At 48.1% G+C, this 23,907-nt stretch overlaps 1 protein-coding gene across 3 annotated transcripts in view; it reads left to right on the plus strand.

Annotated features, from left to right (window-relative positions):
- Positions 1-23,907, plus strand: part of MDGA1 (MAM domain containing glycosylphosphatidylinositol anchor 1) — a 147,029-nt gene that overhangs the window by 51,119 nt on the left and 72,003 nt on the right. For all 3 annotated transcript variants that reach the window (XM_009475075.2, XM_087775426.1, XM_087775427.1), the window contains exons 3-8: positions 1,754-1,928; positions 6,300-6,496; positions 8,934-9,066; positions 14,355-14,624; positions 15,025-15,354; positions 18,617-18,910. In XM_009475075.2, the coding sequence (XP_009473350.1) occupies positions 1,754-1,928; positions 6,300-6,496; positions 8,934-9,066; positions 14,355-14,624; positions 15,025-15,354; positions 18,617-18,910 (1,399 nt within the window). The remainder of the gene's footprint in view (positions 1-1,753; positions 1,929-6,299; positions 6,497-8,933; positions 9,067-14,354; positions 14,625-15,024; positions 15,355-18,616; positions 18,911-23,907) is intronic.

Genomic DNA, 23,907 nt, shown 5'->3' on the forward strand with positions numbered 1-23,907 from the left:
ATCTGAGCCAGGCCAGCAAAAATGACCAGCCTAGGCTTGTGACAGTGATGGGCAGATAATAGCTGTGTATGTCAGAAACGAGGAAGATGGTAGGGCTGGCCCTGCCTAAGGGTACTAGGGTACTGAATGTGTGGGAAGGTGCTGGCAGGTTGTGGGGATTTGAGCCTGAGTAGCCGGAGAGATTGCTGGAGCAGAGCCTGATGCAGACAGCATGCTAGTGGGCAGCATTGTGGCTTTTCATGGCCCAGACATGCACGGGGGACACCAGAGTGTGGAACCAGGCATGACTGGGGAGGCTGGAACCTGCACACATAAAACGTGGCATGTGTCCTATCTCTGCCCTCCCTACTCACAGATAGATTTCTTCCCCAGCTAAGCTCTTATCCTAACCTTTGTTTAATTTTTTCTTTTCCCTTCTATCAGCCAGTCATTAAAGTATGAAAATGTGGCCAAAATACTTAAATGAGATTGAAATTGAAAAGATTAAAGAACTGGCTGAAGTGTCCTTGCAAACAGGAGACTCCGAGAGTCTTGGGGCCCTCAGACAATTTTATAATAAGCCTACAAAGGCTAAATAAATCCATGGTCATTAGCTCCAAAAATCTGCTCAGCTTAGTGCTCTGGGAGTGGGATGGAGACATCCCTGCTCTTTGTAGAGCATCAGCATCAATCAGGTGGTGGCAGTGAGCTTTAGGCAAAGTCTGGGGGAGGAGTAAAGCTATCTGGTCCATCTCAGCTGTGGCCAACGTTGAATGAAAGTCTGTTTCCTTTCTGTTGGCTGATCTTGCTGGGTCTCAGTCCCAGAGGCTAGATGGGCACCAGTGTGGGAGACCACCAGTCAGCAACCTTTAGAAGGGAGGTTGCAGATATAGGAAACCAATGGACTGAGAAAAGCCATCTCTCTCTCTCATTTTCTGGACTGCAGAAAACAAGGGGGAAGCTTGTAGCACCACTGCTAGGGCTGTACCTCGTTCCAGACATAAGAATAACCATTCCGTCTTTAGGAGTGCTGTCCTCTTGCCACCATTCACCATGAAGTATCATGCAGCTCCATTGCCCCCGCAAGCCAGGATCTTAAGCCATGTAACATATGGACAAAAAACGCAAGGTTGCCTGAAATCTGAAGGAATTTTTTCTTTTCCTTTTCTGTATCTTTAAAATCAAAGTAAACGCTTGTGTACTGCAAAAGGATGACTTATAAAAATAACATACACAGGGGTTCCCTGTGGGAAAGGGGCAAGAGCTAGATAGCAACTGCATTTTCTCGCTCTTACTTGGAAAAGCAAACAGCAGAAATAGCCTTGCTGTCTGGAGAAAGATGAAAGAGTGTTGACTGCAATAAAAGCTCTGTAGCTGTGAGCTGACGTCTGCTGTAGCAGACCCCACGTGGGGTCCCAAGGCTTAATGCTGAAAGTCCTGTGCTGTGCAGATAGTGGTATAAAACTAACCAAGTTCCTGGGTTTACAGGACCAGAGCAGGAGTAGTAAATTCGCAGTGTGTGTCTGGGTGAAGTGAGGGGTTATCCTGGACACTCGGACGTGGAGGTTGGTGATGGATGAGAATCAGCAGCTGGTCTACTGAGACATCCTGAGATGAGAAGTTGAACTTTGGTAAGGTCTGGTGGTGCTGTAGGGCCCATTTTTGAGAATGGCTAGGGAGGAGGGGAAAGAGGAGCAAAGGGAGTGCTGCTGTCCCCTGGGATCTCCAGTTTGTGTCACTGATTGCTTGCATTTCTCTCATTCTTCTCGTGCAGGTGAGATGGACCAAAACCGCTGGCAGCGCATCGGACAAATTCCAAGAGACGTCAGTGCTTAACGAGACCCTTCGGATTCAGAAGATTCAAAGGCTGCAGGGGGGCCGCTATTACTGTAAAGCAGAAAATGGGGTTGGGGTCCCTGCCATCAAGTCCATTCGAGTAGATGTGCAGTGTAAGTCGTTTAGCGGCAACCCAGACCTTCCCACAGTTCTACTGCATGTCTCTGCCTCGCTGCGGGGCCAGCAGGGAGCTGCATTGCCCTAGGACCATGCGCACCTGATTCAGGAGCAAAGGGACTGGTGTGGTGTTCCCTAGGAGATTAGATCCATCCACAAAAAAGATAGCTCTGCCAGTCCATGTGTGTCATTCTTATCTAGGTGCTGTGATGTCTGTCACTTCCAGAGGTCCCTAGCACTTGTCTGGAATGTAGCATTGTAGATGGCTTCTGCTTTCTTTGACTTCATTTTGAAGCTGGCAATGCTTGCAGAAAACCAATGCTTCTTGAAATTGGTAGTGCCTCACATGCTTGGGGCATTGCTGAAACCAGTGCCCTGCTCCCAGCATTGCTACCTCTGCAGCACGGTGGAAACAGAGCAAAAGACTCTGGGGTGCACCTGAGGAGGCTGAGCTGTGAAGGGGTGAATGTGAAGGAATCTGTGAGGACCCCTTGGTTTCAGTGACTCAGCGTTTCTCTGGCTGGTTGCAACGTCCATCCTTCTTGTGTCCTGGAGATGCTGTAAGCAATTCTCTACCTTGGGCCCCAAGTTTGGAAGGTTTCTCATGCTGGCTTAATGTTGTTTATTCTTCGGCTGCCGTGGCCAAAAGGGAGGGAAATTAAACTTACCACATAACCCCCATATGGGAGGAATCCCAGATTTAAGGTCTAGGCAACTTTTGAAGAGATTGGCTCTCCTCGGGAAGATTACCATTCTGCTCATTGTCCTTGGCTATCCACTGTCCCAATTTTGTTCATCCCGAGGAACACCAAATCCCTCTCCTCACTCATATCTTCTGAGAAGGCCCAGACAGCAAGAAGTTGATGCTAAAAAGATGTAAATTGTGATAAAGCAGCTAGAACTCTCCCTGAACCTGTCACCACCTGTTCCCACACTCGTAGCAAGACAGTCTTCTGTGCTGAGGTGCACTGTGGTTATCTCTCAGTGGAGCAACTTCTGGGCTTCAAAACCGCAGTACCTGCCTGGAGTCTGTGCAGAGCTTTGCTGACAGCAGCTGCTGCCTGACTGCCTCCTCTTAGTCTTTCTGTCCAGCCCTACTATGATATGACCCTCACAAAGTATGCCTTGGACTTAAACGTCCTTAGGCTTTGGTAGGTTCATGATCTGCAGTTGTATTATATGGCTTGGAGCAGCTCATGTCTCTGTTCCTTCCTTGCCCTCCCCTGTACTGGAGTAGTGTAGTGTGAGCACCATCCCACAGGCTGGGAAATTAGATTGCTTCAGCAGCAGCCACTTTGGATAGGATGAGCATTTCTTCATGGGCATTGCATAGCTTTGGAGGAATTCTGACACCCACCTAGATCTGCTTGGCTTCTCTGCCCATTTCTTCTCCTATCTGTGGTGGAGGCATATGATAACTCTCCATTGCAAAGGAGACTTGCTTTTCTCGAGCCTCAGTATGACACCTTGCCAGGGCCTGTGTCTCTAAGAACAGGACTGTGGCATGAATATCTTTATGCCCTGAGGGTGCTCCCTTTACTTCTGAGGTGCAGGCTGGAGCTAGAGTGATGTAGTGTCCCGTGGTCCCTCTTGCAGCTCTGACCTGTAGAACTGTGGGGCTAATGGGATAGCCAAGGGCCTTCTCATACTAACATCTACTCTGCAGATGGACTTGGTAACGCACCTCTGTTCTGCTCACTTGGTCTTTGGAGAGGAGAGACTATTTTCTGCTAGTATTTGCAGTAAGTACAAGGGAACACATAGGAAAAGCCACAGTTTTTGTTGAACGCTCACCCAGGCAACCTTCAGCTGAATGAACCAGAATTTGAAAACAAACCCCTTCTTTCCCTGCATCCCAGTTTATAGTTGGAGGTAAGTAATCACCCTCATGGGAACCTTGGTGACCTTGACAGCTAGTGCTAGTCCTCACTCATACTTTTAGTATTAGACAGCAAGTTTCTGTGGAGAGCACCACTGGTGCCAAGAGGATATTAAACTGGAAACACTAACCTGTGTAGCAAGTTATTCCTTTGCCCCAAGTGGGCATCAAGTGAGGCTTTAAAGTATTGGTTAGATACTGGCAGAGTGGCAGCTGCTGTTTGGAGTATTTCCATGTGGGAGGGAAGGAAAGTAAAGAAAAAGAAAGAATGGATGTCTGCAAGCTTATATTTTGCATGAAACATCCCATGTGATTATCTCCATGAGCAGCCTTGGGCCAAATTTATCATTTGTGGAGCTCACTGACAGCAGTGGTGTTACTTGTACATCAAGGACATACATACTGTTGTAGGTCTTGTTTTAGGTTTTCTCAGGAGGGCTAGACTTAGAGCTGACTGCTACGAAAGAAGGCTGAAAGATTCGAGGGAGGAAAGGTTGAGCAACCGAAAGGAAGATGATGTTTTCTGTGTGGGGAGTAGCTGGGAGCCAGGAGACTTGAATAGTGAGTATCTTCTTTGATTAGTAAGGGAAGTGTTTTGCCATGCATCCTGCTGAGAAATGGAGCCTCAGAAGGATGGTAGCTGCAGAGTTACTCATGTAAAGTGTGAATAAATAAAGGAGGGTTAAGGACAAAGAAGGGGGAAAGAGGAGAGGCTGTGCCCAAGGTCCTGGTCCAAGAGAATTTGGTGTAAAAATTCAGTCACCATATGGCTACATAGAGACAGCACTGTATGGAGATAAGCCTTTTTTTCTCCACATGTGTATGTTTTTCTTCAGTCTTGGGTTTTTGGTTTTTGTTTTTTTGTGTGCCTTGTCATTGTTCTGCTAATGGCTCTACTCATATCTCTGAGCTATGGTGTGGTCAAGCCGACAAATCTCAGGTCCCATTACAATTGCTGTCTACCAAGCATACAGCTCATTAAAATATGCAAATCCACAAGTTGACACTTGTGATTCAGCAGAGAACATGCATTATTTGGATGACACATTAGCAGAAACTCGTCCCTGCTTCCCTCTTCCTTTCTGGGAGTCAGATTTCCAAACTTACAAATCTCTAAAATAAAATATGATGGAAATTAGGTGGCATAGGAGAGCAGGAGGTGATGAGCATGTGTCCTCTTCCTCTCTGCTAACATGTGCAGAAGACAGTGCTGGCAGCACAAGGGTATACTGTGCCTCAGTTTCTTTGCAGTTGAAGATGGGGTCATAAGGCTGCTGAAAATGTAGAATTGCTTCAGCTGAGCTTAACAGATCCCTTATAAGACATGCTTAAGGGCATGGGGACAGATTTCCATTTTAGAGGGTCAGTTGGTCCCATCTTGTCAAATGGGATCTTTACATTTAATTCCAATCAGTCTCAAAGTGGTTCTGGAAGGAGAACCCCTCTGAGGTTTTCCCCATGCTTCCTTGACATTCAGACATTGGTGTGTGGTGCAAAAGCCCAAGAAAGTGATCCCTTTTTTAGCAGGAGGGCAGTCTCTGGGGAGCAGTGTGCTCTGGGTGGATAGAGAAAGTACGCTCCCTGCAGGGCTATTGCTTGTGTCCTTGCAAGTGAAGTGACTGATAAACATGGCTCCAATCATGACGGCCACATGTCTGATGCAGGTACGGTGAGGGAATTGGAAGGCCCATTTTCTGTAAAGGGAGAAAACAGAAAAGAATCTGATCAGTTTAGGGGTGGGTGACAGGGATGGAGTGAGTAGGAGTTGCTGAAGAGGGAGAGTCAGTACAGACCTGGAAAAGAAGAAAATACATAGAGGATATTTTAATAAGAAGAGAGAGAAATTGTACATACCTTTCACAGTGTTTTCCATCTTGTGTTCCCATGGCACCCCATGAGACTTGCTCCTATCTAGGAGATGACTCTCCATCTCAGCTTCTTGATCTTGTCCTGACTTCTACTCTCACCCCTTGACTTGAAGGTTTGTCACGTCCTTTGTGTGGGCATCTCGCAGCCACGGGCTTAGCCCCATGATTTCAGGAGAAATTTGGGAAGTGGAAAGTGGGAGCAGAAGAAATGATGATGGAGCAGAGTTTCCTGGGATCCTTCTGACCTCTCACTGAAGTAGAGAGCAGTGATTTGGGGTGTGGGGTGGTGTTGGGAAGGTGAAGCAGCCCACTGGTCTGGGAGGCATGTGGCAGGCAGGCAGTTTGCTCGAGGACCACATGGGATCTGCAAACCAGAGGGTGCTGTCTATTCTCTGAAGGTTGCGTGGTGAGTGGGAGAATTTTGGCTTCTCCTGTCTGTTCCCTTTAGGTATTGTTTGTGTTACCTGCCCTTAGATCAGCTCTTGATGCAGCAGTTGTCATCAGCCAAATTTATGGGAGCTTCTCCTCTATGGTGCCTGGAGCGTCATCTGCTCTGCAGGCTGTACATGCAGACCAAGCTTCACTAACAACTGCTGCGGCCCTCCTTACCTTCCTTCCAGATCTAGATGAACCTGTTCTCACCGTGCACCAGACCATCAGCGATGTACGTGGCAGCTTCTACCAGGAGAAGACTGTCTTCCTCCGCTGCACTGTCAACTCCAACCCACCAGCTCGCTTCATCTGGAAACGGGGAGCTGAGACACTTTCCCACAGTCAGGACAATGGTGTGGACATCTATGAACCCCTCTACACACAGGTGAAAAAAACCAAACCTCCACCAACTTGTGTTGAGCATCTTGCTGATGCAGGGCATTCTGTAGTGGATGGCATTTCTTTCCCTGTATGGATTACGATGCTAGGGAGAGGGTGGTGGCCACTGCAAGGAGCACTGTCTCCAAAAGGGCTGGTAGAGCCTACTTCTGTGTGTGAGTTCCCAGGGGACAAGAGGAGCAGAGCAGCAGGAGAGGGCACGACAGCCCAGAATTCCCTTCCCCTTTTTGGCACTGTCCCTGAGAGCAGGTCACAGCTCCCCTAATGAGGTTGCGTGGCTGTTGGATGGCTGAGACTAAAATCCAAGCAAACAGTCCCAAGATTGGGTCTCCTCTATCTCCCATTACTATTTTCTTTTCTTAATTGAGTGCCCAAGCACCATAAAGCAGAGGAATTGCGTCCTGTTTAGCAGTGTGAGTGAATGGCAGGAGTCGCTGTGGGATCCATGAGGCAAATGATGAAGAGCTTTTCCTAGCGGCTATAAGTGATAGAGGCAGCCCAGCTGCCTGGGCACTTTCTGACTGTCATCCTGTGGCAGGATATCCACATCCTTCCTGGTTCTCCTGCTTGCCTATGCTGGACTTGCCCCTCTGAACGCCACTTTATTCACAGTTGTTAGCCTGCCAACGCAGTGGGAGACGGAGGGCGATTCTTCTTTTGCAAAGGCACTCTGGACATGTTATCCTAAGCTGCGCTCTGGCTCTGAATGTCCCTTGAGGTGCTAACCAGCCCCAGCACTTCTGGCAAGGCCATTTGGCAGCACGAGGCAGTGATGGGTGGGAAGGGAGGGCTGAAAGGGCTGCTCCCTGGGGGACTCGTTTCATCCCACACACCTCCTCACCCTCCCAAAGCTGGGCCCTGAGCACATTCTGGCTGAGTTTGATTTCTGAGCGATGCTCCAGGCAACCTTTCAGTTAATGTAGTCATGTTCATATTTTATTGAAACACACCATCTCTGTAGGTCATGGAAATGGGCAGCCAAATGGAAACATTCAGGGGGATGAGGAGAGAGAAGAGAGCTGCAGGTTAGCAGCAGATTTGCAGGAACGCTGTAGGTCAGCGCTCCTGTTGGGCCCTGAAGAGAGCTTTGCCTAGTCCAGTGCTATGTGGCATCCAACCAGGACATCCCTGGCCTTAGAGGAAGCCACCGTGGGCTCTTCCAGCTTTTACTCAGCTCAGTGCAATTAAGAGGAGACATTGCTTAATAAGAGGATGTCTTAGAACTTAAGATATTTTCTTCAGCTAAATAAGGCATCTGGCAGAATTTCACCATGTTGCAGCATTAATGTGTAAATGACCCAGCATCCTGCAGCTCCTGTCAGGCAATGCTCCCGCCATGATGGGTCATTCCCAGCTCTGAGAGAGGGTGTTAGGACTGCTGTGCTCGCACAGGACCTTACGGTCCTCCCCTTAGCACCAGCATAAACCTGTGAGTTTGGGTTGGTAAGAGCTGAAGTTAACAAAAACACACCTCTGCAACACTATTGGGAGGGGAAAATATTGCTGGAGCTCAAATGCACTATGTTTAACCAAGCACCCTTCGCAGGGTTTTGTAATATTGTCTTAGAGATGAACTGGTATCACTGTCAGGTTTGGGTAGGCTTTTACATTAAAAAGGAGGTGAAGACTTTACTGTTTATGCTTTTTAAAACTTATTTACGCTGAAAGTTTGTACACATTTATCCAACATTTACTAATCAATAAACAGGATATATATGACACTGTAAGTAAGTAGTTGACATGCACGTTGTAAATGCCATCATTTGTGTGGCATAGCAACAAATCTCAGGGGACAGGACTTTCATAGCGTTATTGGTCTCCTAGGTATTTATCTTTCTAATTTACTCAGTTCAGATCCTTGTTCTCTGCATATTAGCATGCCTAAGCTCATCGTCCAGTCCCTTGAGGTTGTCCTCAAGAGGATTTGTCGTGCTGACACCTTCTCACATTTTCAGGCAATTATGGAATGGTTTCTCCAAAAGAGATATAGACAAACACAAGGAGAACAACAGCAACAAGCTGTCATGGGAAGACATATGAGTTGCAGGGTGTACAAACCACAAGATGCATCTCAGAGCTGTCCACACTCCATAAATAAAAATCTACAGAATGCATCTATTGTTAATGTAACAACTTGGTTCTGCTTCTATAACAAGCCAGTAACTAACGGAGTGCCAGGAAGTGATTTTGTTTGTTTGTTACCGTCGTATGAGAAAAGGCTATCAAAGTCCATGCAGTCACTCTGGATTTACACCAGCATAAGTGAGATTAGAATCTGGAGAAGGGAGATCAAAAAGTTTTGGGGTGTTCTTTGAGTATTTCTCTGAATTATCATTTTTTTTCCCCCTGTACTGCAAATTTTCACAGCCTAACTGTTCTTGTGCACCTGTGTCTTTTTCCCCCCTTTTTTCCCCAACTCCCAGGGTGAAACCAAAGTCCTGAAGCTAAAGAACCTGCGGCCCCAGGATTACGCCAGCTACACGTGCCAGGTGTCAGTCCGCAACGTCTGCAGCATCCCTGACAAATCCATCACCTTCCAGCTCACAAACACCACAGGTAAGAGGGGACACAGAGGGTCCCCGCAGCCCTCTGACTGTCACCTGCCCCACAGCCATTACCCCTCCGGGAGGTTAACACAGCACCTTGTCCGGGGCCTGCAGCACCTCACATTCATGTACATGGCTGCTAGGATTACAAATCCTTCACACAGAAGTTTTGTGGCCAGGGCTGTTCTAATTTCTAGTAGCTCTCTGTATAGCCGGTGCCTTGGCCAGGCCTGCTGTGAGATCATTAAAACAGACTATGTATAGGTGTTGAGGCACTATGTAGTTTTTAATGCAGACGCTAGTTATTTATTTATAATTCTAAGTGACTTTAAAAATAGATTCCATACAGTGTAGAGCGGGGAAGATGCTGCAGGAGTGCTTACAAATAATTCATTTATGTGTGACTCTGGCCTGGTTTGCCAGGCTGTGCTCTCAGCACCTCCCAGCTAACGGGCTCTGCTGGTGCCAATGTTTGTGGAAAGCAAATATCTCCAGTGCCTTCCCAATAAATAAATTTTACACTGATGTTCATACTGGTGGTGCTTGAGTGCACCTCCAGTTGTGAACAGAATCAGTTTGGTGCCTCTTGCTTGACCTGCAATAACTGACTGATAACTGAGTATCATGTACCAAATACTTGCAAGGACCCAATTGCAGCCTGTCCATTAAAAAACACCAAAACAAAACCACACCCACCAAAAACCCCCACCCACAAAACCCCTGCATGTGTTGAATAGTTTCAAATAATAAGTAAGTATCAGGAAATCGCTTCCAGCCCTGGGATATTCCATGATCAGAAAGAAAGGCATTGTAGTTGGTTGAATTATTCACCTCTCTAATGTAACACAAAGTGGTTTGCATCCCTTGTGTCATCTTTGTGCAGTGGAAACAGAACTCTTTTGATGTTGCCAACTGTTGATGGGATATTGTTGATACTGCATAAATTGTGTTTATTGATCTGACTTGAACCCAAGGTGCTGAACAATAGTTGCATCATTTTATGTAGAAATAATAAAAATAATGAGCTTAAGAAAGTGAACTATAGCTAATGTCAGAAAAAAATATTCTCTATGTAGTAAAATCTCGGAACATGTCTCGAGCAACTCACACCACTGCCTGAATTTCTCTCAGGGTGAGACTGTAGCGAATGCTGTAATATTCCCTTTAAAAACTTATCTTGTGCTCATGATGAAAAAAGGGATCTCATACAGCTCTTCTTCCCTGTTGTGTCTTTACCTTTGAAGAGTTAGAAAATCAAATTTCTCTTCATGTCCACTCCTCACTGCCAGCCCGAGGACAGGGAAACTATCCTTCATTTCAGTCCAGCCCCTTTACTGAGTGAATGGGGAAAATGTATTTTCAAGTTGTAGCCAGATCAGAAGCCAGTGATATGGCTGAATTTACACCAACTTCTTAGGTACTTACCTAAGCTCTGAACGTGGACCATGTAGCACATATATCTAGTTCTTTTTTCCTGTTGTTTAGTTATAGATGCATATTTATACATAGTTACATTGGAGCCTGATGCTACAGGCTCAAAGGGGCCATGGAAAATGTGTTCCTAGCAAATTGTATTAAAAGCTGGCAGTGAAAATGAAGCTGGCATTGTGGTGTGAGCAGGGTTTGTGTTAAATAACACAAGTATGTTTAACATGAAATATTATCTGGCTTACTCGCCCTGTAGGTGGTATTGTGCATAGGTGAGAAAATATTTGAAGAAAAATCTTTAATGCTCTCCTTTTTTGCATAGGTCTTTTCTTTCCCTCTTGCGCTCATGCTTTAGCAGCCTCTGTAGCTTTGGCTGTGCCCAGAATCCTGAGCAGCTTTGCTCAGGATGCCTCTGCCTTTGCAACTGAGGGGGGCCCAAAGGGCACAAGGTGCATGGAATTAGATCTCTTAAATATTTATAGACCCAAGTACTACAGACCTAGAGGGGAATTGGTGGGTCAGGTCACGTCAGGCCAAGGGAATCTTCTCTTCCCAGTTCATTTGCTGTTCCTCAGCTGGCTCACTTCGGCTCCTCTGGCAGTGGCCTTTGGGCAGATCGTAGTCTCGGGCAAGGAGGTGTGCTTCTCCCGAGCTCTGTGTCCGCAGCTTGGCCCTTGCAGCAGGGGATGGGTTCTTGGTCTGTGACCTTAACGGGAAGGAGGTTTCCCCTGCTCCTCCTCTGTCCTGCTGCTGTTGTGTGGCTCTAGAGCAGCAGGTTGGCTCCACAGAGCCACAGGACCAGCTCAGCACCAGGCTGCTGTCACCTGCTCCAGCAGGGTCAGGCTGATGTTTTCCCCTTCCTTGATTTCTGCAAAATTAAGCAGCCCAGCTGGTTAATTCTCCTGCAGTTTTACTGCAGCAAATTGGACTTCAAAGGGAATTGAAAGCGACTCTTTGTTTTTAATGGTCCCCTTGCTGCTCGGCAGATTCCGCCAGCAGGTTTTCTGAGCCAAGAACAAAAGGAATTGCCACAGGTTACAAATAAATGAGATTCATCTCCTGCATAACAATGTCTGCAGACTGTTAACCTCTGTCTGCTGACAGGAGTGGGAGTGGGAGCCCGCGCAGGCTGCCACAGCCAGGGCTCCGTTTTGGGGTGCATCATGGGAGCTTGCTGCCTGGAGCTGTGCGGGTGACAGCTTTGCAGTTTCCCTGCCTCCCTCCTGCATGCACGCACAACCTACCCTGAGGCAGTGCTTGCACCAGCGTGTCACTTTTTTTTCCATGTTGCCTTGCCCAGAACATGTCATTGCTCGGCAAGATGAGTGTTGTTCAGATAAGTGCACATCAAACACTATAAGATCCCTAACTCTTAACCAGAGCCTGCAGGACCTCTGGTTTGTGCTCCCCAACTCTGACATCTTCTCTCTGGACATAGGCTGGTCTCAGCCTTTCTCTGGCTCTCATGGGGATGGGTAGAGATTTCCAGGCAAGATGCTGCGTCTGTCAGCTTGTCTGTGTCCTGTGAACCTGAGACCAGTTCAATGTCAGAGGGCAGGAACAGCTATTTGGTATCAGCTACACTCATCTGACAGCCTGTTAGTGACAGGCATGTGTCCTGCCTGACCACAGTGAGTTGAGCTATTGCATTCCTGGGCTTCACTGAGTCTCATGATACCACCTGGAGCTTGGAGAGGACATACAAATCCTTCCTTTGCCAATTAGTGTGCATTAACCCTTGCACGCTCTTTCCAAGAGTCTAGGAGAGAGACCTGTCAAAGGCTCTGGGTGCAGGCTGTGGCCTCCCGAAATTCAAGGACTCCAACCACTGGCCTCAAAATGACTGGTGCAGGTGGCAGAGGAGCCACCTTCTTCCTTAGGCACAGCTGGCCACCTCTGGCACAAATAGCATGCGCCGTGGCCAGGGAGAGGACATTTGATTCAGTGCACCAAAGCAATATCCCAGCATGGCAGTAGTTGCCCTGCTAAATTATGGCGCCGGTGCTGAGGAGAGAGCAGTCCTGCTCGCCTTGTTTGTATGGGCTGTAATTCTGAGATCCAGCACAAATCCAGCACAGCTCATTAACGCAGGGTCCAGGGAGAGAAGAGGCAGAAATAATGATGCTGTTAAATCAGGCTTCATGAATATGGAACAATGTCTTATTTTGCATTATTATGGCTGTTACTTAAAACATACTCCCCGCCTTTGTGCTGGGGACTGCTACTTTCTCTGCTCTGTCTGGATGGAGCCAGTGATGGTGCTGAGAAGGGCTTTTAAAAGGCTTTTCATGGGATGAAATAGAGAACACAAAGGGAAGTTTTTTGGATAAGTTCCTGGAGGGGGATGTAGTGAGAAGGGTGCAGAAATAAAATAAACCAAAACAGGTACTAGGGTATCCAAAGGAGAGGTTGTCTAGACATTTTGAATCAGTCCCAGTTGTTCAGCTGTGCATGAAGGACAATCCCTGTGACCTGGTCTATAGCTCCCAGGTCTATAGAGAAGTGTGTTTGACACTTGTGGAGGTGAAGGAGGTTAAAAGCAGGTGCAGAGCTGCTGTTCATGGTCTGTTATGGTGCAGACAGGTCCTGTTCCTCTGTGTCAGGCTCTGAGCTGCTGCAAGGGCCAGCTGCCTGGCAAAGGTTTTGCCTCTCAAAGACATCTAGTTGGGTGTGATAGATGGAGAGGCATATGATGGGATAGCTGAGGTCCTTTTTAAATGGTAGACCTTCCCCAAAACTCCTTCTTGGGATGGCAACTCTGTATGGGAGGAGTGGTTTAATCCCAACTGTCCTTGAACACAAACAGCTGTTGGGTTCAAGCAGGCTTCTCTGAGCCTGTGCTTTCTCCTTCACCTCTCCGTCAGGGTGGAGCTCTGGTGGTCAGGCAGAAGGGGCAGGCTGTGATGGAGTGTGCACCTAGTGCTCTGCCTGACCTTCCCTTGGGCTTGTAAGAACCGTCCAGCAAACACTGACATCCCAGTGAGCTTCCCAGCATGCTTTGGATCAGGTCCTCAGATGCTAAGCTCAGTCCATGGTTGCAACTTCCCATGCCTTATGACAATGCATCTCTTGTTCTCTTGCCCTTTTTTTTTTTTTTTTTCTTTCTTTCTTTCTCAGGGCTCAGTCCAGTGTGCTGTTTCTGTCCAAGGCATAAGCAGACTAACGATTCATACAATAGTGTTGCAGCAAAGGAAATACAGATGCTCTAGCAGGAGCTATCAGTTGAGCCTTTTCTCCAGTGATGCTTCTGCAGAGCCTGTCTAGAGTCAGGGGAGTTACATACAGGGAGAACAGAAGGCACTGTGGTGTCTGCAGGGGAGTGGGCTCAGTGCAGTGCAGGTGAGTAATGCAGAGCCACAGCAGCTTCCCATTGCCCTTCTGCCTTGCTGCAGTTGTTTGCATCAGGAGTCAAGAAGCCTCTGGCCTTAGGTTTTCCACTGCTGAATTTTGTCTGGTTACCCCTCCTACCCATGCAAAGGGGGTCCATCAGGCTTTTCCTCTGACCTGAGTCCTAAGCCTAGAGAACCTGCACTAAACACTGCTAAAATATCATACCTAGCTTGTGCCCCAATCCTAAGCACTAGCGGTGGAGTGTTTTAGGTATGACTTCCATTCTGGGGCGGTGTGAGGTCCTGCCTGCAGTGTTTCCTAACCATAACAGAGCACGGTGCTGTAACTGAAAGGCATGGTAATGATAACGCTTTAGGTTCACAGACACCTTGTATTTGTAATGAATTCATGGATCCCTCCAGCTCTCCCTACTCAAACCAGCCCTCTCCAAGAACAAATCCTATAAAGTATGAAGCTGTGCACAGGCAAGTGGGTGGATCTTTTTCAAGCTGCAAAGTGTCCCTCTTTGTACTCTTCCAGCCCCACCTGCTCTGAAGCTGTCTGTCAACGAGACACTGGTGGTCAACCCTGGTGACAACATCACTATGCAGTGCTCTCTGACGGGTGGTGACCCACAGCCAGAGGTGGTTTGGTCTCACTCTCCTGGCCCAATGCCTCCCAACAGCCTTGTGCAAGGAGGCAACCTCACTATCTGGAGGATCCACGTGGAGGACTCAGGCTACTACAATTGCACGGCCATCAACAACGTGGGGAACCCAGCAAAGAAGACGGTGAACCTGCTAGTGCGGTGTAAGTTGCTCTTTTTCTCAGAGCATGGGTTTTCAGGGTGGAGTGGTTAGATTTGCATTTCTCCTGGTTGTTCTTGTACAGCTGAGGGTGAATGTGGTACTTAGCAGACATCAGTATTCTGGAGAAGCCTCTGTGCAAGCATCTTTGCTCCCAGACCAGCAGCTGTGCTAGCACTGCTTGCAGCCTCATCCTGGGCTGTAGCACTGTCCTGGGTTAGAGAATGATCCCAGACTGCCAGATGTGAGGCCCTGGGGATCTATTGTAGGAACGTGACTGGAGGAAGCGTTGAGGCAGGTTTTGCATGGAGATGTTGCCTTCCTGAGGAGCAAAGAGCTGTTGTCCTGTCCCATGCAAGACACTTTGCTGTCCCTAACCAGTTTTGCACTTGTGTTCATCCCAGCCATGAAGAATGCCACGTTCCAAATCACCCCTGATGTGATCAAAGAGAGCGAGACCATCCAGTTAGGGCAGGACTTGAAGCTCTCATGCCATGTGGATGCTGTCCCCCAGGAGAAGGTTGTCTATTCCTGGTACAAGAATGGGAAACCAGCCAGGTTCTCAGACCGGTTGCTCATCACCAGGAATGATCCCGAGCTCCCACCTGTGACCTGCAGCTTGGAGATTATTGACCTGAGGTTCAGTGACTACGGCACCTACCTGTGCGTAGCTACCTTCCAGGGAGCACCCATTCCTGACCTCAGTGTGGAGGTGAACATCTCCTCAGAGACAGGTGAGCCTCTCTGTGGCAGCTGGGGACCCCAGGAGAGTGGTTGGCATCACTGGCTGCCCCCCATCCCGCTGGCTTTTTTGAAGGACCTTGCATGAGTGTCTTGAATCCCAGTGGGAAAAAGCATCACATCTTCAGGCAAGGATTTGGCTGAGACTGGAGATGGGTAATAGTTACAGGTCATCTGCCAGATGTGTTGTGCACCAAGCAGATCTTCCTTTATGTTTTCTCCGTGTGGGAAGTCCAAAGTGCAGTCCAGTCAAAGCTACAGAGACAGATTTAGAGTGTCATTGTTCAAAGAAGCCTCCAAACTGTGAAGGAGGAAAGAGGGGGTGGTATTTCACCAAATTTCAAATGTACCTTTGCTTAGAAGGGATTAAAAGAGAAAGAAAGATGCTCTTTCCTGTCTTTGGCATTGCTTATAAGGAATGTCCCTTTTTGCAGAGCTGTGGCCAAGAGATTGGTATCTTCTATCATAGCAAATTGTGTGAAGAGCTTTAACATTTACTGGATTGCAATTACAATCTGTCTTGGGCACTCTCTGTAGGAGCACAAGTGTTATAAATGCCTCCCCACTTTAAAATCAGGGTCAAAACTTCACCCCGTGGCTTGGTGAGGACAGGACTAATCCATAAGTGTGTTTGTCGGTCACCTTGGGGACTCAAATGCAGGGTCTCGGGGCTGCCTTTTTGCTTCTGGGGAAGCATTGGTCCAGCTCTGCTCTCCCTTTTATCCATGTCACCTTGATGCCTTTCCAGGACCTTGAGGGTACGGCACAAAGCAGCATTGGGCTAGTAATCTGGTGAGGATTCCCGCAGGGGTCAGCTGCCCACAGATTTTGTCCTGAACCATCATGGAAAGTTTCTTCTCAGTTCCTGGTTGTGCTGGATCCATTGGTCAGGCTGATCCCAGTCTTAATTCTGGACATTGCTCATGTCAGCCCCCCAGCAGATGGTGCTTTTGATGCTTTGGGAAGCCCCTGTCTCCCAGCAGAAACGTTGAGGCCAACCTACTCCCAATGGGACTGTGCCCAGTGCTCATTAGCAGCCTGGAGACCAAGTCCTGACCATGCCATGGACCTACTAAACACCAAAGGGTGGTGCTTCCCTTCTGCTGGCAGCCCTGGCAAGTAGGGCGCTCTCTGTGCCAGCAGACACCATCCCCGTTGTACCAGCAGGGAATAAAACCTGGGGAACCCCCCAATCTTGGTGCAAAGCCAGCTTTCCCAACCTTGTATGGCTGCTCCGCCAGGAGCAATCCTTTTTGCCCAAGATCACTAGATGGCAGAGTGCATTTGTGTTTAAGACTGCAAGGGTAGGAGGCGGTGCAGGGCTGGGGGACCCTGGATGACCTCACCAAAAGGCTGGGCAGTGTCTGTTGTTGCAGGTGTCAGTCCAGGTGCCAGCTGGCCGCTGCCTCGAAGGAGGTGTCTGTGGTGACAGGTTGCCCTGTGCTCTGGCCTGGCTGGTGGAGGATGAGCCCCACATGCTCATATGGATGCTGCTGACGGGGAAGGACAGGAGGGGAGCCTGGGGCGTTTTGATGCCTCTCTTTGGCATCCTGGGCCAGGAGGACCGCTTTGTGACCCAGGCGATGAAAATGGCTGTCCCCGCTGGAGCAGCCCTTCATGCAGCAGCTGAGGCTGTCCAGCCTGTGGCATCCCCACGAACAGACATGAGCTGCCTCCAACATGTGGTTCCTGCATAAAAACCCAGTGGGTTTTCCCCAGACCAAAGGATCAGAGCAGGAGGGCGGCAGTGGTGGCTCCATGTTTCCCTGCTGAGCGAAGTCTGAGCTCACCAAGGTGGCTGCCTCCACTGAGCAGCTCTGAAGAGGTAGCTTTAATTAAAAAAAAAAAAATCTTCAAATGCAATTTACAGCTTTTCCCCATGGAGAAAATTGCCTCTTGCCAGGTGAGCAGCTGCTGGCAGTGCTGGGCACACAGAGTGCTGTCGTCCCTTCGTGCTATGTGGGACAGGGTGTGATAAGATTCCCCAGCCCACAGGAGACGTGCAAATTGAAAATGTGGCCTCCCTGTTGCATAGGGAGATCACTGCAGCGGGAGATTGGGCTGGAACCATCCTAAATTTGCTCTTAAAGCAGCTGTGGGCTGTAACGTGTGCAATTACTGTAGCGCACTCCTTTGCTGGAGTTGAATTGAGCTAACATTGGTCAGACAAGCTTGTTCTAAACTTTGATTTAAATGGAAACGAAGTACCTGGCCCTTGCAGTTATGGAAGTGTCAATCCAAGTATCTCCACTGTCAGCAGGAAGGGCTGAAAGAAGAGCTTTCAGAAAATTATTATGGCCCTGTTTACCTCAGTTGAACTGTTAACTCTGAAGCCTAATACAAATAAAATGTGATTATTACATGAGGTTTAGCACAAACATCCCCTTCCTCTGTTCTTGGTGGAGCTGGGGACGTGAACAACAAACCTCTTCCCACCGACACCTCTGTACCCTTTAGCTGCAGTCATTGGGTTTCTTTTGAGCTTTGTTTATCAGCAAAGTTTTGTTTGTCAGTTGATAGCTGATATTTCTTGAGCATTACTGTGCCTCCAGCTCTAGCCCCATCTCAGCAGCAGTTCTGCTGGGTGAGCTGTTCCCAGCCTGGCCTGGAAGGGATGCCAGAAGTGATCTTTGCTGGGACCCATCTCGTGCTTGAGTGAGCCAGAAATAACTAGGGCACTGCATATCTCAATGTAAAGTAAGCCTAAGCACTTAACAGAGCTGGCTCCTTGCTGTGGTTTAGCAGTGAACAGGGATCCTGGATGTCTGATAAGGCTGGAGATGTGATCTACGAGCACTAATCCTGTAAGCCTTGGTTCCATTCTGACCTGTGTAAGGGAACTAGATACCTTGACAGATAGGACTTCTATTTCTTGGCCAAAAGGCTGCAGTTCCATTTGGGAAATTCACTGACCAGAAGTTAAGAAATGGATCAAAGAGACTTTTGCCTTTGGGTTCATCTGTGCTAGCCCTGCTACTGAATAGCATTTTGCAACCAGAGGGCTGGGAGCTGGGAGGATGTCCCAATACAGCTAGTACTTGCCGTTGGCATTGCGATACATTGTTGGATCTTCCTTGATGCCTTGCAGCTCCAGATCCTGTAGGATGACCCCTTCCTATAGAGGTTGCACTGTGTCAAGTGAAAACCTGTGGAGTTTCAGGGCTGTTGGTGTGACTCGAACACAAGCATCTCAAGAATATTCCTTGCTTGCTGGAAACTCACTGTAAAATGATTCCCTTCTTGTCTCCCTTTTAGTGCCACCAACCATCAGTGTCCCTAAGGGTCAGTCCACAATCACTGTCCGGGAGGGCTCCCGGGCTGAGCTGCAGTGTGAGGTTCGAGGGAAGCCCAAGCCACCCATCATCTGGTCCCGGGTAGATAAGGAAACCCCCATGCCTTCAGGGACAATGACGATGGAGACATACGATGGGAAGCTGCGCCTGGAGAGTGTGAGCCGAGAAATGAGCGGGACCTATAAGTGTCAGACAGCCAGGTACAATGGCTTTAACATCAGACCCCGGGAAGCCCTGGTGCAACTCAACGTGCAGTGTGAGTATAACCGTACAGTACTGGAGCGCCTGTCTGAATGCCTGTGTACATAAAAGCCTGTGGGCTAATCAGGGTTGACACACTCAGTGCTGCTTTCAGGCAGAGTTGACCTTTCTTACTGGGCTGAGCAGGCACATCTCTCTTCTCTGGGTACCTTTGAACAGTTTATATTTAATTGGTCTGGCTACACAAGGCTAAGGGCAGGATATCATATGGCCAGCGTGCTGCAAGTGGAAGGGAGAGGTGTTGTGTGTGTTTGTATACAATGCTTTCCATTTCCCTATCAGTGGACGAGTGCAGAACAGCAGCTTTACCAGGTGTGTGTTTGTGTGCATTACATATGTGTAAAATACCTTCAGGGTATGTTAGTAAGTCTGTAAAGTCAAGGACTCAAAAGGCAGCAAATGAATGTTAATTAGACCGTTTCCACCCCACAACACTTTCTTCAACTCAGTTACCCCAGCTGTCATTTCTGGACATGCCTGAACCATTTTGCCTGAAAAGCAGTGCTAGGCAGACCCTAATGGGGACTGCGTGCTCCCAAATGATTTCCACGCAATAAAGCTGGGAGTAACAGAAAACTGATTCTTAGCATGTGGTGTATTGAGTGATTTCCGTGATGGGTGGTGCTTCCAGCCCTGCTTGAAGGCGATACCTGTGCACGCAGGTGAACACAGAGGGAGGGGTGCTGCTGGTGTCCGCGTTGGGTGACTGTCTCCGTCCTTTCCCTGCAGTGGTTTCTCCCTCCGGAGAAGTGAGTGTCTGCTCAGCTCCCATGTTGTTGAGGCGTGTTTTGACATGCGGGGGTCTGTGCTCTCTCTCTCCTTCAAGACTTTGAATCAGGTGGGGGGAAGGTAGCTGGCTAAAATGCCTTGGCCTGAAGGAGCCGTGACTGTAGGAGCAGCCCTCCCTGCAGACCTTGTCCCATCAGGATAGTGCGATTGCTGAACTCTCGCAGAGCCCTCTGAGCAGCACAGATCTGGCACGTGTGGGATGGGCAGGGAGCAGCTTAATTTGCCTCTGGGCTGTGACTGACAAGCCTCCACGCACAGCACAGCAGCACTCCTTAGACATGCTGCCACACTCCTCCCAGGCTTGCTCCCTGGGAAAAAGAGAAGTGAGACCAGAGCGGATAACCTGGCTGAAGCCAACCAGACACACTGCTCACAGATGGGAGCTGCTGGGAACACAGCACTAACGGAGGAGTGCGAAATCCTGCAGACACTTTTGAGTATTCAGAGATCCCCTTTTAAGATTGTCTCTGTCCATTCAGGAGCATGGCAGGAATTAAATTACAGGGTGGGGACAGGGCAATGTATATAGATTTCCATGCAGGTAAGTATGTGTGGAGAAGTTTCCCTTAAGCAGAGTGGAAATGTGCATCTTGGTTTAAGCTGTTTTGGAAGGCAGGCTGGGTCAGGCGTATGGGGCATGGCAGAACATGGCAGGGAGGGTGACTTTTGGTCACCCCAAGAACTGATGAGAGATGGAGCAAAATCTCACTCTGGAGCAAAGAACCGTCAGACCTGCTGGTGTCCCCAGTTTTGTGTTGGTGTTTGAAAGCTGTGTGGTCCTCACTGACCCTCATTGCCCCTGCAGAGGGAGCAGCAGTGCCGAGCCTGGGATGAATTCAGAATTACTAGGTGATCTGGAGGGGGTTCACAGCCCTGAATCTTGGGCTGGAGGGGGAGCATGTGACTTCCCACACAAGAAAGATGGTAGGTACAAGCCAGAAGCTGTTCTGGGGCAGAGCCTTTGATGTGGCACCCAAGAAGGCAATGATGTGATGAACTTCTGTGTAAAGAGCAACTCAACGTACTCTTCCTAGAGTTCTTCCCAAGGCCAACCAATGCTTTATTGTGATCTCGCCCAAGTAATGGTGGCATGGTCCATGCAGCAGCCCACCCAAACAGCCCTCTTCCCTTCTCCATCAGTTCTGTGTACCCTTAGTTGGAGCTGGGTGCGTACTGAGTGTTTGTACACCTGAGCTGTCTCCTCCTGCCTGGAAACTGTGGAAGGACCTTACAGTGGCATTGCCTGTTCTGTACCTGAGCAGGCAGCTTTGGTTTTGGGGCTGTCAATTTGCTCCTTCCATCAGCATGAAAAACAAACTGTGAACCAAGAAAGTAGGGCAAGAATTGCCCTCGTCCCCTTTATAGGTATAGGCTCCCCCCTTCCCACCCCCCCCCACCCCCCCCCCCCAAAAAAACCCAAAACAAAACAGCAAACAACACAGTCCCTGTTTATCCCTCTCCTCCTTGTTCACGCAGCTGGAAGGAGGTGGGTGCCGTCGTGGGGGCCACTGTGGTTAATTGAAACTCTGCTCTCCAGTGCGGGTAGCTCATTAGTCCGGTGGCTTGCTCTGGAATTCTCATCTTGTCGGAAATGGGGATCGTGTGGCTCCTGCAGCCTCTGTGATGAGCGCTTCCCCCGCCTCCCCCAGCCCACGCATCCCACCGGAGAGCCACTTAGGTGGGGTGTGCGTCCACACAGGCGTGCCCGCACGTGTGTGTATGTGCGCGTGTGCAGGCGTGCCTGTTTATGTGTTGGTGTGAGCTCCTTTTGAACTGGCTCACTCAAGGGAAGAGCGAATTCTGGGTGATAATGTGGTTGTTCCTCTGATTTGCTCCAAAGCTAAAGTTGCAAAATCAATACAGCAGATCTGATTAGATGTCAGAACCTGTTCTGTGTTTCTCTTTTGTTTTCTTTTTCTCCCTTCACCCTCATGCATATAGTGATGTATTGTAACAAACTAGGCCAGAAATAGGCTTTGCCAGCTGCACTGCAGTAGTGGAAAGAGAATAAGAAGACAAAAAGAACAAGTCAATTGTCAAAAAAAAAAAAAAAAAGTGTTTGGGTTTTTTATTATTTTTTGTATTTTGCAAGCAGAAAAAGTTGCTCTCCTTTTATCTGATGAGCTGTAATTGTCTATCATCAGCTCTCTGACAGGCTGGATGGGCTGTTCCCTGGACCTCTTGGTCTGAACTGTAGAGCTTTGGAAGATTAATAAGTTCATGAAAGTCTATGCAGCCTTATAGCTCTGTGGTAAGGATGAAGAAATGTTGTATACTGGTTATAGCGAGAGATTGGGCTTGTCAGATTGCCTGGGAATCTCGCTACCACTTGGAATGGCAGTGTCTTGTCATCTTTTCCTGTATCTTCAGAACAGGAATAAAACTGACCCATCTTTTCAAGGATTTGTGGGGCATAATAAACATAGCACTTTGAAATCTTGAAATAAAAATAGTAATGGAAGGGCCGAGTGCTGTTGTTAATAGTATCAGTGCTCTTGCTGATGCTGTTGTCAAGGCTTTTTTCAGGACCAGGTACTCACTCAAGAAAATCCCAGCAGAAAAATGAATCCTCTGCAGAGGTGGGTTTAAAAATCAGGGCTGGGTCACCCTGTGTAGGTGAGATAGCATAAGGCTGTAAAACACACACTGGGCTTGAAATGTGCAACACTCTGGGTTTTGGAATACAAAGTGTCATTTGAGCCAATATGTATGAAAGGAGGAAGGAAAGAAAGAATGTATGTGTGGATCAGTGAAAAGGATGCTACCTAGATACAAATTTAGCAAGCACATAATAACAAATTGCAGAAAAATATATTAGCCGTGTATCCTAAAAGCCTGGTCAAAATAGCATTTCCATGAATTACAAAGATTAGTAGTGACTCTAAACTCTAGCTGTTGCTAGAACTGGCCTTTGACATGACTGTCTTGTCACAATGAATATTACATTTGCTCTGTTAGAGCCTCATATAACACTGTGGTGTAAATTGCAATCCTCGTACATTATCCTGCTTGAATGATATTGTGTCAGCTCTGATGCTTTGTCAGTCCTGAACAGCATGTCATAAACTACTGGGCAGCTCAATCAAAGTCCAGCTTAACCCTGCACTTCTCATCACGCCTGATCCTTGATACATATGCTCCAGTATTTTCCCACAGATAGGTTTATCCTCCCTTTACAGCACTCACTACTTGCTGTCTGAGGCCCTTGCTCGATCACCTGAATGGGTTCTCCCTCTTTGGATAACCACCAAAGCCTGGTAGCAGAGCACCTGTCTGTTGAGAGATGTGAATTAGTTCACTAAATTCTGATGACTGGATAAGCAGACTTTTGCTGGTGCCATTTTTGTCTTTGGCAGAAGTCTTGGTGTTTCTAAGTGCCCAGAGAAAGAAGGGGAGAAGGAAAAGGAGATATTTACATAAAGTTGACCTTGTTTCGGATAGTCAAGTCTGAAAGATGATCCTGTTTCTCATCTTTGGGTCATGCAGCAGGTGAGATCTTGGCAGGAAGAAAGACTAGAAAAGGCATTAACCTGAGTGTCTCCTTCCCTGGAATAACATGGCCTGCAAATTTGGCCCCTTCTGGATCCAAAATAATAGTCCACAGTCATCTGGGATTGATCTCCAAAGGATTATGCTTATTGCCTTTTGGTAGAGTTTTGCCGCATTAAGCAGCAGGTGAATTATTGAGCTTTATTTTCAAAGCATAGTGAATATTAGGTGTAATCAGGAAAGTAGACTGACGTCTCTTTGGAGGGGCAGTTATCATGGTTAACAGGACTTCAGGAGCCATTGCACAGTCCTAGCATAGGCATTGCCATAGGCTGGTTACCAGCAGGTCTGGCTCTGCCCTGACCTGGAAGGCAGCCAGAATACGTCCTGTCGGGGCATCTGCTGCCCTTGTCACTTAAACTAATGTTCAAGTGGGCACAGATATGTTTTCCTATTCAAGCTCACACGCTGGCAAATGTTATTCCTGGTCACACGCTATTGACTCATTCCTCTTTAAAATCCTGCTGAACCCATTGGCAATGCTGTACATCAGGCGGGCAATAGTCAGCATCAATTTCCCCTGTTATCTGTGTAGCAAACAGAAGAGCAGGGAGGAGAGGAGGGGGTGATAAGTAAGAAGCATTGCTGGATCCACGCAACTGGAAATGGAAATGCATTAAACTGTTTCGATCAACGGTTGAAACCATAGCTCAA

Source organism: Nipponia nippon, unplaced genomic scaffold (genome assembly GCF_047370975.1).
Source record: "Nipponia nippon isolate SJK-2023a ecotype South Korea unplaced genomic scaffold, ASM4737097v1 scaffold_4, whole genome shotgun sequence".
Taxonomy (NCBI): Eukaryota; Metazoa; Chordata; class Aves; order Pelecaniformes; family Threskiornithidae; genus Nipponia; species Nipponia nippon.